The sequence below is a fragment of the Sipha flava genome, unplaced genomic scaffold (assembly GCF_003268045.1).
Source record: "Sipha flava isolate LNK unplaced genomic scaffold, YSA_version1 571_pilon_pilon, whole genome shotgun sequence".
Lineage (NCBI taxonomy): Eukaryota > Metazoa > Arthropoda > Insecta > Hemiptera > Aphididae > Sipha > Sipha flava.
In genome coordinates, this window is record NW_020273551.1 from 1 (window position 1) to 17,152 (window position 17,152).

The 17,152-nt window shown below is 28.2% G+C and overlaps 2 protein-coding genes, 1 long non-coding RNA gene and 2 pseudogenes across 6 annotated transcripts; 1 reads left to right on the forward strand and 4 right to left on the reverse strand.

Annotated features, from left to right (window-relative positions):
• Window positions 1–8: 8 nt before the first annotated feature.
• On the reverse strand, window positions 9–3,314 carry LOC112691162. 3 transcript variants are annotated; one of them, XR_003149288.1, is made up of 4 exons: window positions 2,336–3,314; window positions 1,693–2,269; window positions 1,561–1,633; window positions 9–764 (listed from the first exon to the last, which is right to left on the reverse strand). It is a non-coding gene; the product is annotated as an uncharacterized LOC112691162 (long non-coding RNA). The 3 variants fall into 3 exon arrangements; XR_003149287.1 differs by having other exon boundaries at window positions 9–1,120; XR_003149286.1 differs by having other exon boundaries at window positions 9–1,165.
• Window positions 3,315–5,370: 2,056 nt separating this feature from the next.
• Window positions 5,371–6,109, reverse strand: LOC112691160 (annotated as a pseudogene).
• A 1,634-nt stretch (window positions 6,110–7,743) lies between these two features.
• LOC112691158 (dnaJ homolog subfamily C member 17) lies at window positions 7,744–9,377 on the reverse strand. Its single transcript, XM_025565308.1, has 7 exons — window positions 9,207–9,377; window positions 9,008–9,136; window positions 8,783–8,935; window positions 8,544–8,726; window positions 8,402–8,482; window positions 8,084–8,269; window positions 7,744–8,025 (listed from the first exon to the last, which is right to left on the reverse strand). The coding sequence occupies exons 1-7, from the start codon at window positions 9,276–9,278 to the stop codon at window positions 7,912–7,914; spliced, it is 918 nt and encodes a 305-aa protein (XP_025421093.1). The 5' UTR covers window positions 9,279–9,377; the 3' UTR covers window positions 7,744–7,911.
• Window positions 9,378–9,476: 99 nt separating this feature from the next.
• Window positions 9,477–10,595, forward strand: LOC112691159 (anaphase-promoting complex subunit 15). 2 transcript variants are annotated; one of them, XM_025565310.1, is made up of 3 exons: window positions 9,477–9,703; window positions 9,793–9,884; window positions 10,320–10,595. In XM_025565310.1, the coding sequence occupies exons 1-3, from the start codon at window positions 9,572–9,574 to the stop codon at window positions 10,471–10,473; spliced, it is 378 nt and encodes a 125-aa protein (XP_025421095.1). In that variant the 5' UTR covers window positions 9,477–9,571; the 3' UTR covers window positions 10,474–10,595. The 2 variants fall into 2 exon arrangements, with proteins under 2 accessions (XP_025421095.1, XP_025421096.1); XM_025565311.1 differs by having other exon boundaries at window positions 9,483–9,703; window positions 9,793–9,861.
• A 4,543-nt stretch (window positions 10,596–15,138) lies between these two features.
• On the reverse strand, window positions 15,139–16,713 carry LOC112691161 (annotated as a pseudogene).
• Window positions 16,714–17,152: the final 439 nt, after the last annotated feature.

Sequence of the window (17,152 nt, forward strand, 5' to 3'; positions counted from 1 at the left end):
CTAGAAACCATTCGGCCCAAACTCACCGACCGCAATATTAAAACCAAGCTCACCAAACTATCCAACCTACTTTTTCGCATCATGCCCTTATACAATACTGCCTAATCAATCCACTCAACGCCCACAGCAAAATCACTAGTTTAACAACCCACTACTATTACCCTCATCATAATGACCAATATTATACAATGGAATCTATATGGCTTCTATAAACGAAGCACCGATTTACAACGAATCCTTTTCAACTTACAATCCAGCATACTACGTCTCCAGGAAACCAATCTCAAAATGAGACAAACTGCACACGTAAAAAACTATACCAACTATTGCAGAAACCATGTAAATCCTATCAGACCGAGTGGCGGCGTTGCTATACTCGTAAAAGATAACATTGAAAACAACCAAGTCAATCTCCAAATACATCTCGAAGCCATAGCAGTAACAATAAAACTCCAAATCCAAATATGCGTATGCAATATACACATCTATCGCACTAACACTATTTCCCTATATTATTTTAAAAAATAAATCAAATTTAATGAATTTAACATATTTAAAAAACAAATTTATAATTATTTAACATAATTAAAAGATACAATTAAAACATAGTCAAACGATAGACTTAATTAACAAATGTGAACAAAAGAATTATAAAAAGTGTTGCATATAATTCGATTTTTAAATTTTACAACTGTTTGTGATAATAGAAATATCAGTAAAGTCAATCACATTCCTTCTCAATGAAAACATCCCATAGCTCTCCCCTAATATTTTATGGTAAATCAAAAAAAAAAAAAATGAATGTAATTAATAAGTTTTAAAAACACATTCAAAGCATATATTGTACAAAGAAAATAATTTACATTAAGGCTAAAACATACTGGGTTTACTATTATCCTTATAATATCACATAAGTTTTAATTTATATTCATTTCCTTTCATCCAAGTGTAAAAACTGATACTATAAGATTTATTTATACAAACCGAAAATATAACATTCAACATATATAATTGAAAGAATGAGTTGAAAAATGCATGGCATACCATGTTTTCTTTAGTTTATAGTTGTGTTTGTTTTTATTAGTTAATCATTAGTACCGAAGTAGTAACTGCATTATTCCTTAACAAAGAAAATGTTTAATGAAAACATACAACAGACATCTCCCTATATAACGTGGAAATATAAATCAAATCGCATGTATTTAAAACAAATATATAATAATATAACATGATTTAAAGACGCAATATCAATGAAAACATCCAATAGATATCTTCTAATATTTTTTAGTAAAACATATAAAAATAAATGTGTAATTAATAAATATATTAAAAACACATTTAAAGCATATAGTACGTAGGAGGTAAAAATCACAATTGATTCACAGTCGAACGATGGACTTAATAAACATATGCGTCAACAATAGAATTATAAAAAGTATTGCATATAATTTGATTTTTAATTTTTATAACTGTTTGAAGTAATAAAAAAATGATTTACAAAAAAATACTATAAGACTCATTTACTAAAACAAATATATTATTTTAAAATATAATACATACCATGTTTACTTCATTATTTTATAGCTGTGTGTGCATTTTATAATATCATTACAGCATTTCACATCAAATCAATCTGGTAAACAAAATATATTTTATATATTGTATTAATATGTAATATAATATATTACATACATTGCAGGTGTATGTAATGAAAACATCCGATTACCTATATCTCCTCATATTTCTCGGTAAAACAAAAGCTCTGTTCTAATATATTTTGGAAAAACGAATAGTAATTAATGTAAAATGTAATGTAGTACGAAAAAGATAATTTACAAAAAAGGTAGAGAACCAACATACTCGGTACATTTATTTCATAACGAATTGGAAAAATAAATCAATTTGAATGTATTTAACGTGTTTAAAAAAAAACAAATTTCCAATCATTTAACGTAATATAAAGACACGATTAAATCGTAGTCGAACGATAGACCTAATAAACATAGGCGTGAACAACAGAATTCTAAAAAGTATTGTATACATACTTTTTATATCCGATTGTGTTTATAAAAATATCATTGACGTCAATCACGTTGCTTTTTATTTTTTGGTAAGACGAATAAAAATTTATGTAATCAACAAATTTTAAAAACATGTACAGTGGAAAGAAAAAAGGTAGAACTCACCGGGTTTTCTTATTTACATTACATCGCAAAAGTTTTGATTTCCTTTCGTCCAAGTGTAACGACTGATGTTGTAACACTCATAACTAAAACCGAAAAAAATAACATTCAATAAGCGGTGGAACGAAAAAGTTTCAAAATGTAATAAATACCGAGTACTCGTTGTTTTACAGCTGTGAACGTTTTGAACAGTATCGTTAGCACCGAAGACCGTTTGAATTCAATTCCTTTCCGTTCAAAAAAAGTATAAATAAATCAAACAACAGCTATCTCCCTATATCGTTTGGCAAAACAAATCGTATCGAACGTACTTAACGCTGATAAAAAAAACATACTATATTTTAAACGCATTATGTTTTCTTCGTTTCACAGCCGTGTGTAAGCGTTCAACAATAACGTTACACATCAAATCGACACGAGTAAAGAAAAACGGATAAATAATTTTCGGTAAAACGAAAAAGAAAAAAACGGACTTGACGGACGGCGGAAAATGAATAGAAAAGAAACACCGCGAGCGGGATCAACACACTCCCGTCGATAAGACACGGCCGCGGTGGTTGATAACAAACGGCGGCGGCGGCGAAAATCGGACGCGACGGACGGAAAACAAAAAAACGGATTCCGCGGGAGCGGAAACGACGCCCCGTACGGATCGACGGCGGCAGCGGAAAATCCTGCAAAGAAGCCGGGCGGCGACGGCTCGGAATCGAACCTGGGGACCTACGGGGGAACCACCTATCGGGACCTATGCCTACGACCTGCCTACCTATCGAGTTGGGAACCGTGAGAAAGATTCGGGCATTTAAACCGTTCGACGGGGACGTAAGGTGAAACGGAAGACCGATCGGTGACGTCACGTGCGGGCGAAACGTCACGGCGGCGCGAGGGGCACAGGTACAGAACGCTCCGATTGGGCTGGTGCTTAATGGTCGGACATCTTGGATTTTCATCCGGTCGCATCGGGAAAACGGTGGGTCGGAAAATCGAACGGACCGCCGAAATGGAAAGAGGAGACAAGTCTACGGGAAACGGTCGACGGGGAAAGGAAAAAGCGTCCGCGGGATTTAAAAGTTTTTCCGACCAATCACCGGTCGGGGAATTATTTTAATATAATAGATACTTGAGTAATGAGTATTATTTAAAAACATAAAATAAGAGTATATATATTATTATTATTAGTAGCTATATTATTTCGTTTTTTTTTCTCGGACAATAATATATTTTATTATAAATTAGTTTGAACTACTTACTTTCTGAATTATCAATAATAAGTGATGGAGATGATTCTGTATTAATTTTAACAACATATTTATTTAAATTTCCACGTAACTTTTTAATTTCTTCTTCTTTTTTTTCTTTTAATTTTCTTTTGGCGGAGCTACTTAGATATTTTTTTGGTAACATTTTATATAAAATAAAATAATATAATATGTCGCTCGTTGAATTCATAAATCGCAACTGTACGTCTGTACATTTGTATTATTTGTCGACCACCACAAATTACGAGTAATGTACTCGTAATAAAAATATATATATTATGTACAATGTTATCGGCGTTACCGCGCATGGCTATAATGCGAGCTGTGTATTTATTATTATTTTTACCACAAAACAATATAAAATGTTGTGACTATAGTTATCATATTACGGGAAAAAGGTTGTATTATTATTCAGTTTATAAATAATACCATACGAATATTTCTAAGCTTATAGTCTATAGCCAAAAATACAAACTACTGGTTTCTTAATTCTTGTACTATTATATAAACTATCATTGTATTTTTGTTTTATGTATATATTTTATTATGTCATTTGTCTTGTTATTATGTCTTAGACAAAAACAATAAAAAAAAAAATTTTATTTCGACAAAATAATATATTACAAAGTTAGTCACCAGTGGGCCCCTTGGCCACGTAGGCCCAGGACAAATGTCTATTTTGTCCTTGCGTAAATATTGCCCTGCCTCTACAGATCCGAAGAAACAAAGAAATTTTAAAATATGTGACAAAAAAAAAAAAAACCTTGAATATCACATGGCATCACAAGTATTCACAAGTACTCACACAATCATTAAAACAAACTTCAATGACATCTTACACACTGATTTTCAAGATTTTAATCATATCTACACCGCTTTTTCTAAAACCAATGTCGAAGTAGGATTCGCTTACTCCTCAAGCCACTCCTCAAAACGATTTAAGCTCCTCCCTGAAGCCAGTATATTCACAGCGGAAACCCAAGCTATTAAAGAAGCCATAATGTTCGGAAAGTCAACATTATCAAATAAAATCTTAATAATCAGCGACGCCCTAAGCGCTCTTCTAGCCATCGAAGCACAGAACCCCTCTAATGAGATAATTTATCAAATACATAACATCATCACATCGACCCATAAAGTAATCGAATTCATGTGGGTTCCCTCACATACGGGCATCCCTGGAAACGAAAAAGTGGATATACTAGCAAACGAGGTACACCTCGTCCTCATCCTCAACCATTACCTCACTTCCATACCAAGACGTTAAAAGATGTATAAATATACACACTTCCAATATATGGCAATCATCCTGGGACGAAATACCAATCACCAATAAGCTAAAATCGATTAAAAAGAAAATGGTACACTCAGCCTAATGCCTCTAGACGATCCGAAATCATCAATACCAGAACAAGAATCGGTCTTACCAACCTCACCTACATACACATCATAAAAAATGAAGAACAACCTCTCTGTAGCCAATTTAACGAACCGCTCTCAATCAAACATATAGTCCTAGACTGCCCGTTAAATGCCAACGCAAGAAACATCCTCAACCAACCTTCAACGATGGAGGAAGCACTAGGAGACCACAACACGCACTTGATCCACACCTTCTTCAAATCCATCGGCATCGACACAAAAATTTAATGTTAAGATAAAACTACACAACTAAAAATATTATGTAAATATACAATATTACTGTAAAATCCACTTATACCATAACTGTATTGTAATCTTAATTTAGAACTTAATTATTCATCAATGTTAATGTACCATAACCACAGGCTAATGACCTAGTAGTAGCTGTTGAAGCCTTTAATATCAATAAAAAAAAAAAAAATTTTTACATTGACAGGGAACATAATAATATGTATAAGCTATATATCATAATTCATTATTAAAACCAAATTATTATTACTATTAATAGTAATGTTAAACTATTTTATCTATTTACAAATTACATTATTATGAAATATACCTTACACAAAGATTTTCTTTTCGTTTCCAATAAACGAGGTGCATTTGGTATATCAAATAATGTTGGTAAAGCATTTGATTTTAGTTTTTTTTACACCATCCAGACGATGTTCGAATTGACCTTCTTCGAAATGGATCTATTGGAATATGCAAAAAATATAAAATAATAAATAATAACTATGTTCTAAAGAAAGCGACAAAAAATATTAACATGACTAAATTGTATAAATACATTATGAATAAGGCTTCTTAAGTTTAATCTAATACTAATCTAATACTTACTTCACGCAACTCAAATGAATTTTAAGGTTGCCATTTGTCACGGCGACAATTTTGTAACCAAGTTTTTTGTCTTTTAGGGTCTCTTGGAAACCGAAAAAGTTGAAAACCTTCACTACGTATATTGGAACAGTTTACCGTTGTACAACCACCCATTTCTTGTAGAATTTTATAGTTTCACACACAATATATAAATTAAAATAATACTCGTATAATAAGACGTTCAGCTGAATGGGCTGAATCTGTTATCACTATGTATCAATTGTCGCAAAATATCGATTTGATAAAAAAACCGAAACCAACGATATCGGCCTAGTACTATCGGTTCTAGTATCGGCCCATCCCTAAGAAATATACACACATGGTAAAACCAATATATTAATTTTAATATGTATATTTTGTATATTTAATTGCATTGCAACATCCCCGTACAACCAGGGCCATTGTCGCATGACGGACCCATTTACTACGTAGTGCTGTATTTAGACATTTTGCGCACTGGCGCAAAAAAAAAAATTGGCACCCCTCTAAGGGGCCTGCCCAAGGCCGGATTAAGCACCTAATGGGCCCCGGGGCTGAAATTTTTTATGGACCCTTTTGAAAAATCATGCTTTACAAAGCTAAATAAATAACTCATGTTCATTGACATTATCACTACAAATTTGGGAACTAATATTAGGTATATTAATAATATTCTGGATCGCTGATAGCTATATTGTTATAAATACATTAATAATATATGTTAATAAATTAAATACATTAATTTATGATACTGTTATTAAAAACAAAAGTAATAATGATTTCAAAATAATTTTAAAAGTTCAATAATTCACAAATGAACAAATTTCCGACCACAAAATTTTGGTGTCCCGAAAAAACTGGCACCTGGGGCAGTTGTAGCCAGTGCTCCCCTTAAATATGGCCCTGACTACGTCCGTGGAAGGATCACCAACCTATGGCCGAAGTACGTGACCAGAGCACATAGGATTTTTATTTTTACTTAAAAACTAATAAGGAAGTAATTATAAAATGAAATATTAAAATAAAAACATGCATGAGTTAATAAAACTATGTTAATTTATCATGATCGTTATTTTATATTGTAAAAAAACGTTCATTGATTGCCACCCCAGTCATATTAAATAAATACATTACTAATATGTGCGATATTCACACACGTTTTTTCTGGTTAAATTTGCCCCAGCGACGACTTATGTCGCGGGTATGATGGTGGTTTTTTACTCCATAGCCGGACTTATTGACATTTTTTTTTAAAAAACACAAATACAAACTTATAAAACAATATGGCTTATTAAGTAACCAACGTGTGTCCGTGATCATTTACAAACACCGACTCACTCGGTCTCTTCCATCATCGGTCGCTCTTAAGTTTGTACTGTTATACCTCAATACGCAGAAGTCGGAGGGGTAGTGGTTCTGACGATAACGACTACCCACACCAGTCTGTGGCTCGATATGGCCTAGTACAGGTATAACGAGATAATCATGATCTGTGACATTACAGCACATTTGGTGAATTTTTAGAACTACAAGTCCTCTGCCCTACACATAACTATTGGATAATGTATACAGAATGTTAATAATCTGAATGTCTACAATATTATTTTTAATTAGCTTCAGATTTGTAAGGTTATCGATATTAATATTGTCATTATGTTTAATCATGCATAATAAAAATAAAATAAAATCATTATAATAAGTAAGGATTTAGTAAATAGCAGTAAAAGCTCATTTTTATTAGTAATTGAAAGACATTTTCAATTTAATTTTATTAAAAATATACATATAATTTAAACATAAAACAAAAAATATATTAATATAATAAATAAAACTGCTATATACATTTAATACAGAATATTTTGCATTATATGCCATCGATCTGCTGTAGTCCATGTCCCGGGAAGCAGTATTAGGTTCTTACATAAATATATATATATTAAATTATTCCTTTAAGTATTAATATTCTACTTACAACAGTATCAAGGTAACATGGGTAGGTTTATAAAATAAAAAATTGGAGATTTACATTATTACAAAATGTTTTATTATTTTTAGAGAGCCAAGACTATTCACTATACTTTCAATAAATTAAAAGATTCATACTCTCAAAATATTAAACTAAGTGAATACCTGTCTATGTTGTCATTTCATTGCATGAATTGTGTACAAACTAAATATTATAGTATTAATCAGACTGATTTTGATTCTTCAGTACTCATATTTTTTAAATTACAACTCTCTTGCTTAGATTTACCAGCTTGTCGAAATCTTTCAAGTATCATTGCTTCATAATCCAAAAATGCCTAAAATGTTTAAAATTGATTGTAATAAAAATAATTTAAATAATCCTCAAAATGATACCTGTGAAGTTGATTTAAATTTGGTATTTTTGGTTTCATTATCATTTTTATTTTGATAAGTCATATTGCTTGACTTTGATGCAGAAGTCTGATTAGAACTTTTCTTAGTATCTTGACCATAATCTCCAATAAAGCTTACTGTTAGTGGACAATGTGGATAACCAACTTCTAAATTTTTGGCATTAATCTAGTAAAAAAAAAAAAATTCATAGTATAATTTTAAGTGAAATTTCTCCTTTGATTAATTTATAATATAAAATATAGATAATTTTTTTTCATTTTGTATAGAAATTGGTTAACTTAAGTTAAAAATACTTACAGCTGAATTTTTTGTATTGTATTCGATTAGTGCAACACATTTTTTACTCTCCAAAACTACTACAGTAATCACATCGCCGTACTAAAATTTTGCAAAAATAATCAAGTAATAAAATACCAAAAATAAAATCATGAAAAATCACCTTAGAAAACAGAGATCTTAAATTATCTTTATCATACACTTCATTTTCTATCCATTTTACTTTTAATTTATATGAACCATTCATTTCTTTCTCAGTTTCTTGCTGCTTAAGCAACTCATTAACACGAGCTCTTTCTTTGGCAAGTAAATCTGAACTTTCTCTTCTTAAGCGTTCTAATTCTTTCTATGAAATAATATTAAAATTAATAAATAAAATTAGAAAGAAAAAAGTAAACAAACCTCAAAATTTCGTTCAACTGTATCTTTTTGTTTTTCTAATGCTCCTTTTTCCCTTCTAGCCAGATCATCTATAAGTTTCTTTCGCTTCGAATCATATTCTTTTTCCCGTAATTTTGCAGCAAGCTTAGCATTTATTAACTTGTCATAAGCACTCTTTAAATAAATACCAATGTTAAATATTTAAAATCATACATAATTGGTTCATATAAAATCAACAAATCTTACACGAGCAGCAGTGTCTGTCAGAACAGCTAATATTTTAGATAACTGCAAAAACAATTGTGCTGCTTTTGGATTATCAGGGTTTTTATCTGGATGAAATTGTAGAGCTTTCTTTCTATACGCTGTTTTAACCTGATGAAAACAAAAAAAATATTGATTTGTTTTTGAATTGTAGAAGAATAATTAAAAACTATTGACTTGCCTCCTTTTCAGTAGCTGATTGTTGGATCTCAAGTATTTCATAAAGATCTAAATCTTTCAGTTCTGAATCCATTATAAGTTATTATAAAATGCAGTATGAAAATCAATGAATCCTAAAAGCGGATAAGAACTTTAAATTTCAAAATCCCAATGTTGATCATGGTGTGTAATACGGTTATCATAGTTATTGTTCTTATATTTTTTGTTATCAGTTGACAGTTATCTTTCCGGTGTAAATAAATCACAGCTATATAAAAATACAAATAGATAGTATTTTTATATATTTGTGAAATAAATAATAAAATCGATTTCATTAGAAAATTTAAATTCAGAGTTCTTACTATATTGAGTTAGTCTACCACAAACATGATGAATTCTGGCATTCCGATTTTTCCAACTATGATCCCAAATACTGTGAATCAATTATGGTTCAGTGTTGATGAGCCCAAAAACGAAGAAACAGAACTTATACAAATCGAAAGTATACACCAAAACTGGGTAAGATTAACAGTAATATTACCATCACTTGATTTGACAAATGTGCGCGAAGTAAGTTACCTGTGTAATTAATAACCATATTTTTCCAGTTACTCACAGTAGTAAACAAACTTAACGACAAAGACTTTCCAGTACCAATTGGCAAAACTGCTACTGAAGTAATGTATCTAGTTGTTGATGAGTAATTATTATTAGTATATAATTTTTTTTATTGTTTTTTCTTTAGTATATGAATATAATATATACTAAAATATACTGAGAGATTTACCACTAACTTACTGTCTGTGATATTTAGTTAAGTTTTTAATGAAATTTTTTTTTAAATTTATACAATTTTATTTTTCCTATAACAATTATTAAAAATTATGGGTTAGAATCCCAGACTGAATCCTTGTTCTGAAAACATATTAAAATAAGGAAACATTAATATTTTCAGTACATTTTAAATTAATATTTACTAAATTAAAATTTTTTTCTATTTACTGTTAATTTATTGATGGAAAGATTTTTTATATTGTACGTGCTTAAATGATTTATCTATAAAATCCATTCCATGCACAATACAGAGTATAATACCAAATTATTTTTTGTAAATTCATTGAAATATTTGAATAAGGTACAAGAAGAAGATGATGAAGAAGATGAAGAGGAAGAAGTCAATCATTCCGATGATAGTGAAACCCATGATGAGGAAGATGACGATGTTGAAATGGACGTCTCCAATACTTTTGATCAAGATTCTCCAATTTCTGTTTCTACTAGATAATTAATAACAACTATAATTTTCACGGACACTGATATAAATCATTACATTGTATTGTGTACCTTTTTTGCATTATACCATGTACTAACTGAACATTGTAATTTTAACATGATTAATTACCATCAATAATCTTAATGTGTACATATATTTGTAATTAACTATAGTAAATTTACCCATACTCATAAATATATTATAGATGTTTTAAAAATTACTCCAATTGCAGTTATTCATAATATTTGATTAATGGTAATAACCTTTGAGTAATAAATAGCAATTATAAATTATTATAATTACTTATCGTTTAACAGATAAGGTAAATTTATCATGGTGCCTTCAGTTAAGGAGATACCTGTTAAAGTTTCACTAAGCATTGACTTTGATCGAACCATAGATAATAAAGAATGGATAGGCCATTGCTATATTAATCGAATAGAGGGAAGTGTGCCGGAATGGGAAAGAGAGAAAGACAGATTTTATCAATGCCTCTCATTCTAGCAGAGGTCTTATCAAAAATTAAATTTTGTAATTATTATCATTGCTGGACGCATAGATAATAGATATTGGAGATTATAAATTATAATAAAAATATTAATACATAATATTAAATATTATTATTTATTATAAATGCATGGGCGTCCCCAGGAGAGGGGGGGCAAGACGGGGCACTTGCCCCCCCTGGAATAATGTTATTTCCACAGAAATTGGTAAAATTCCAAATGATAAATTAGTTTCTAAAAATAGGTCTACTGTTTCCATAACATATGTCAACGCACGGCTGAAGGCTATCTATGAAAACTATCATTAATAATAATGGGACTATTTTATCTTAATGTATTTTTTGAGTGATGTTTTAATTGTACATTATAAATAAATGTCAGTAATGTTTTAATTCATAATTTTAATAATGACGAAAAATAATAATTTACTATAAATAAAATGTATAAAAAAATTTTCATTTATTTTTTAAATTAATTTTGCCCCCCTAGAAAAATGTCTGGGGATGCCCATGTATAAATGTATATTGTATAATAATATAAAATATAATTGTAGTAATTGTACCTGTTGGCTGTTACCTATATTGTTATTATTTATTTCATCATTTGACTTATTTACTTCTAAGTCATAATTGAATATTTATATTACACTCAGAAAAATATTTACTAATATCAATGAAAAAGGTATATAATACTAAGGAAAAACGGGTATGATTTGGAGCCTATGATATCGATTCATAGAAATATAGCATAATATAATATTATATTAAAGCTAAATAAATTTCATTAAACCAATGTTTTATTTCATTGATTATAATTCTGTAATCCATAAATTTAATTACTCAGAGATTAAATTAATGAAAATTATGTGCATTAATTTAAAGATAAAAAAAAGTCAAATAGTATTTAATTTAAAGAAAAATGTCTTTAAATTGATTTCTCAACAAATTTAAAAAAAAGGAAACTCTTGCATTGATTGTATGTTATAATTTCTTATTTTTAAAGAGTATTGGGATTAAATTAATTTGATTTATATATAAACAAATAATGAACTGTAAGCATTGCTTTTATGCTATTTATCCTTATTTTAAAACAATTCTTGGTTTTAAAACAAATTTTTTTTTTTTCATAAAAACTATGATTTCTTTGAAAATTATAATAAAAAATTATACAGTTGATATAAATAACACTTTATCATTTTACTATAAGTAGAATCTTTTTTATTGTTTGAAAGTACATATGATTTCCTAATACAATTTATGAACAAGAAAAATATAGTATATAATGTTATAAATAATATAAATATATATAGTGTTATCAAAATTATATATTGATCAAATATATATAGATCAAAGCTGTGTTTATCAAAAAATTAAAAAATAATACATAGGTTCCTTATAATTTAGGATTAGATTAAACATCAGTTAAATAAAAATGTACATAAGTTTATATAAAAAATACTGTTGTATGTATAACTTATACTATAAGTTATAACATAAATCAAATTATATGTATTTTAATAAATATTCTATGTAAAGTAATGTTTGACCCGTATTACCGTGTCTTTATTATTTAGATGATATAAATGAATTGGAGGACCCATGAAATATGTATTACTTTTCAAAACATATAGACCAGTATCAACATTTGAGACAATATAACTTACAAAATGTTTGTTATAAGACAGTACATTTAGAGTATGACATAAAAAAAACACTTTATCATCAGAACATATAATTTTTTTTAATTTATATACTAATATATTATTGTCAAATAAAGCTGTTAATATATGATTGATTTTATACACTGTGTTGTTATATACAATTTGATCATAACAAAGAGCCTGATCAAGTGTCGTCAAATCATTAGATGAAAACAAAATTTTAATTTTTTCAAAATATTCACATGAACTCAACGAAGAGCCTAAATTTTTCGAAATACAAGAACTATAACTTAAATTTAAAATTAAATCAGAAAAATTAATGGAATATTTTATACCTAACGAAATAGGAATATGAACTCTTGAAGTTATGTTTTTCGTGTATGTTTTAAGTTGTCTATGCTTAGACTCAAATCTATAACTCCATAAATATTTTAAGGGCCCTGACTTTTTTATTATATTACAATAGTGGATAAGAAAGTGATGTTTTGGCTTTAATGAATCTTGAAATAACTCAGTATATTTATTATTATGATACGTGATATGTTTTTCTAAATTCAAAATAATTTGATTATTGAATTTTGGCAACAACAATAAATCAATCATCTCAATAAGATTGATCAAAAACAACCAAATTTGATTATTTTTAGGGACCAAGTCTCCTACTAGAAGTGGAAAAAAATGAATAAATGTCTGCATTTCCCTTGAAGACATTTTTAATTTCAAAGTATTCATTTTAATTTGCTTTATAGGAGGGGACATGTTTCCAATTTCAGTGTCGCCATAATTAAATCCTTGTTTTCTACTATTTAATGTTTCCAAACTAAAAAAACCCAAATTAATTAAATGACATATGATATGATTCATATTGTACACACAAATTCCCTCATAAATATCATGCATTATGTCCACTGCATAGTTTTTAACAACATGGAAGGAATGTATTTTGTTAAATATAGATTCTTCATATATACCAGTAATTTTACAATTATTAATCTTAATATGTTCATCATAATTTTGTTTATTACGTAGTAAGTTAATACTTTCATTGGTAAGTTCTTGCGTACTTTTTTTGTCAGAAATACAAAAACGACAAAAATAATTAGATGAAAATGACCTTGCAAATCCTAAAATACTATTTACTCCAAGGTTATCCCCCACAACTAGACCCAACAGAAATTTAATCTTAAATTGTTTTCCATCATTTACTATTATATTTATTCCATGATTTTGTAATTCATTAATTTCATCAACTAAAAAATAAAAACATTTATCATTTCCAATCAATTTTACATCTTTCGAGTTAAATAAGGCAGCTACAAAAATATTATTTAAATTTGATTTTAGAGCTTCAGGAGCAGTTGGAAATGAATAATAAACACCTAAAACTGATGATGAATGTGAACCCAACGAGTTGTTCACCTCAAAGTCATCAAAATATAAGAAGTAGGGTATATAAATGACACCGTCCTCATTGAACAACAACATTTTATCTTTCCATAGTTGACTATTAATGAAATTTGTAAACCCATTTTCATTTTTCATTAAATCTTGATTTTTAATGTAAGAATCTAAAATACCTGGTGCCTCAAAGTATTTTCTAAATTGAAATTTTAATGGTAGGATAACTCCTTTGACTTTTTTTTCATCTACAGTGTTAATGTTATTCATTCGCACATCATCTATGGTGTTATCCAAAGTAATAATTTTAGGCTTTTCATAATAATCATTAATTTCCAATGATTTAAGAAATTTGAACTCGGTATCTAGTCCTACAAATGGATTTTCACAGAAATTAATGATGGATTTAAGTGCATTTTTTTGTATAGTGTTATTGTCAAGAATTAATTTCTTTAATTCATGAGCGATGGAAGTGGTTATTATGTTTGTTACATTTTTTTGAAGTTGGATAGCCTCTTTCCTGGAAAAATTAAATTTTCCATAGTAATGGGCAGAAAATTTTATTGCACATTTTTCTAAACCATCAATATCAACATAATTAGCACAAGGTTCATGTGTTAAAGTGACCATTTCTATATTTGTGTTAGCGTTATTTGCAATTTTAGTTGAGGAATTATTATTATTTTTAAAATTATGATTAGAATTTATATTATTTAACATTTCACATTTCATATGTTTAGAAAATGTACGATAAGCCGAAAAAGTTTGTGAACAATACGATATACCACAGCGATAAAAACTCGATGATGATAATGAATGAACATACTTTAAATGTACCATGAATTGATCAAGTTCAGTAAATAAATCTTTACAAATAAAGCAAATTAGATCCATTGTTTAAATAAATGAATTTATATTTACAAATCGTTATACATAAATATTTATTTATTTAAATGAGTCATGTTACCAAAATATTAGTTTGAAAAAAAAGAATTAACAATATTATAAATACTAAATTTAACTATGAGAATTTAAATAGTAGATAAATCAGAAATTAATGATGTTAAGGAAGAACTTTTAACATCACACTCATTATGAATATCATAGAGAAATTTTTGTATAAATGTCCAAACTAAAACAGATTGAATGGGATACTGTAAATTGAACACTTGGAAAATTTTAAAACATGTGTCTAATGCACGAACTATGTTAGGTAATTTATAATAAGTATTGAAATAATATACATAAAAATCTTTTGTACCATCTATGTCAGCTCCAACAATGCATATGAATGGTTGTACTTTTTCTTTGTTTTTGTAAGCGTTGTCAATTTGTAATTAGCATTGAACATGTAAATCATTCAGTGAAACCACTTGTAATAAAAAAGACGTTTTGGCATTGGAAATAGATGTTTTGACTATGCGTCGTTTGTTGGTAAGAGGATTTATTTCAAATGATCTGGAAGTTAGAACCAATAGAGCATTCATTAAATCCAAAACTAAGTGATTTCTGGTTTCTACAAAAGCAAAAATAAGCATTACTTAATTGAATTAATTAAAATTATAGCTTTTAAATATTGTACCAATATCTGTTTCTTTAATTTCTATTAAACGCTTGAGTAATAATTTGCTGTTTCCATCTTTTATGTTAGTGATCATTAACGGAATAATATTAATAATAAATGTATCCCACTTCACAAACAGTGAGTTTCCTTTTGTAGGATGTATATAATCAAAATCAATATCAATCTAAAATAAAAACAATCTAATGTTAAAATTAATATAAACTACAAGTATTAAGCCACAAAACATTTAACAAAATGGCAGACTAGTAATATATTATTTTGATACAAAGCCAAACTATTAGATATAGGGCGTGCATTTATAACTACTTAGTATACACAGTTGGAAAAAATTTTAATTCAATAAAATAAAATATTACCAAATTGTAGGCAAATGACTGTTTCAAAATAGGCCATTCGTCAAGAATATCAGCTATGTTGATATTCTGTGACAATAAATAATCTCTACGAATTTCACAAGTTTTTTGCCATTTTGAAGTTACTTCACTAATAGGTTCAACATAAAACTGAAGCCATTTCTTTAATTCAATTAAATCTTCATTTACTATATAGGTACATATAACAATAACCATTTACCATAACTATTACTGAAATTGGTTTATTTATCTATTTATGACTATACAATTATTTACTTATAGTTATCTTTTGTAATGTAGATATTTCCTCTAACGTAGCAACATCAGAATTTTTTTTCACTTTTTTTTGGAGGACACCATAACTGATGTCGTCGTAATTTGGTTAATGTATTATGATACTTTTGGTACAATATTCCCTTTGGTTTTTTACCAGGTACATTTATGAAATATGTTTCCTATACAGGGCGAAAACATTTGTTTAAAATTACAATAATTTAAATCAAAGATCTCAAATTGTAAAAACGAACCTTGACTTCAGATTTGAATATATTAACAATACCGTCAGAAATATACTCAATGATTTTAGGAGATGCATAAACTTTATTCTGGACCATGTATTCAATAATTATTTCAGATAACATTTTTCTTAATTCTTCATTTAGCCTTAAATTTTTTTGGTAAAATGACAATATCATACTTCCCTTTCCAGATAAATTTAATATATCTTCTACACATATCTTAAATAAAAAAAAAAAAACCCATACCTATTGTTTTTACAAAGAACTTTTATGTTATAAATATTATTAAGAGGGCGCTTCACTAGCAAGTGTTGTCTCTGGTCTTATAAATGGATAACATAGCAAATTGTACATGCTGAATAATCCATTTAACACTGTTATGATAAATATTGGAACGAATTGACCTATTATCAAATTTAAAAGTGAGCATTTTATCTAAGTGAACTCCTTAGATCTTTTTTAGATTAATGTAAGTTAAGAATATTTCAAAATGCACAAACAATTTATTCTTTTTAAAATATATTCATAACATGCTTTAAAATTAAAATATAAAAAAATATCTATGAAATTCACCAGATAATATTCTCATTTCTACATTTGATAATATAGTTAAATTCACTCCAATATTTACTATAACAGCGTTTAATGGATTATTCAGAAAACTAAAAATTTTCC

What these genes read in the sequence shown, in the direction of transcription:
- LOC112691158 (XM_025565308.1), bottom strand. Translation starts at nt 9,278, where the DNA reads ATGGATTCAGAACTGAAAGATTTAGATCTTTATGAAATACTTGAGATC. An exon ending in AATCAGCTACTGAAAAGGAG is followed by an intron (nt 9,137 to 9,206) that starts GCAAGTCAATAG and finishes TGTTTTCATCAG; the next exon opens with GTTAAAACAGCGTATAGAAA. An exon ending in CAGTTGAACGAAATTTTGAG is followed by an intron (nt 8,727 to 8,782) that starts GTTTGTTTACTT and finishes ATTATTTCATAG; the next exon opens with AAAGAATTAGAACGCTTAAG.
- LOC112691159 (XM_025565310.1), top strand. Translation starts at nt 9,572, where the DNA reads ATGATGAATTCTGGCATTCCGATTTTTCCAACTATGATCCCAAATACT. An exon ending in AAAGTATACACCAAAACTGG is followed by an intron (nt 9,704 to 9,792) that starts GTAAGATTAACA and finishes ATATTTTTCCAG; the next exon opens with TTACTCACAGTAGTAAACAA. An exon ending in ATGTATCTAGTTGTTGATGA is followed by an intron (nt 9,885 to 10,319) that starts GTAATTATTATT and finishes TATTTGAATAAG; the next exon opens with GTACAAGAAGAAGATGATGA.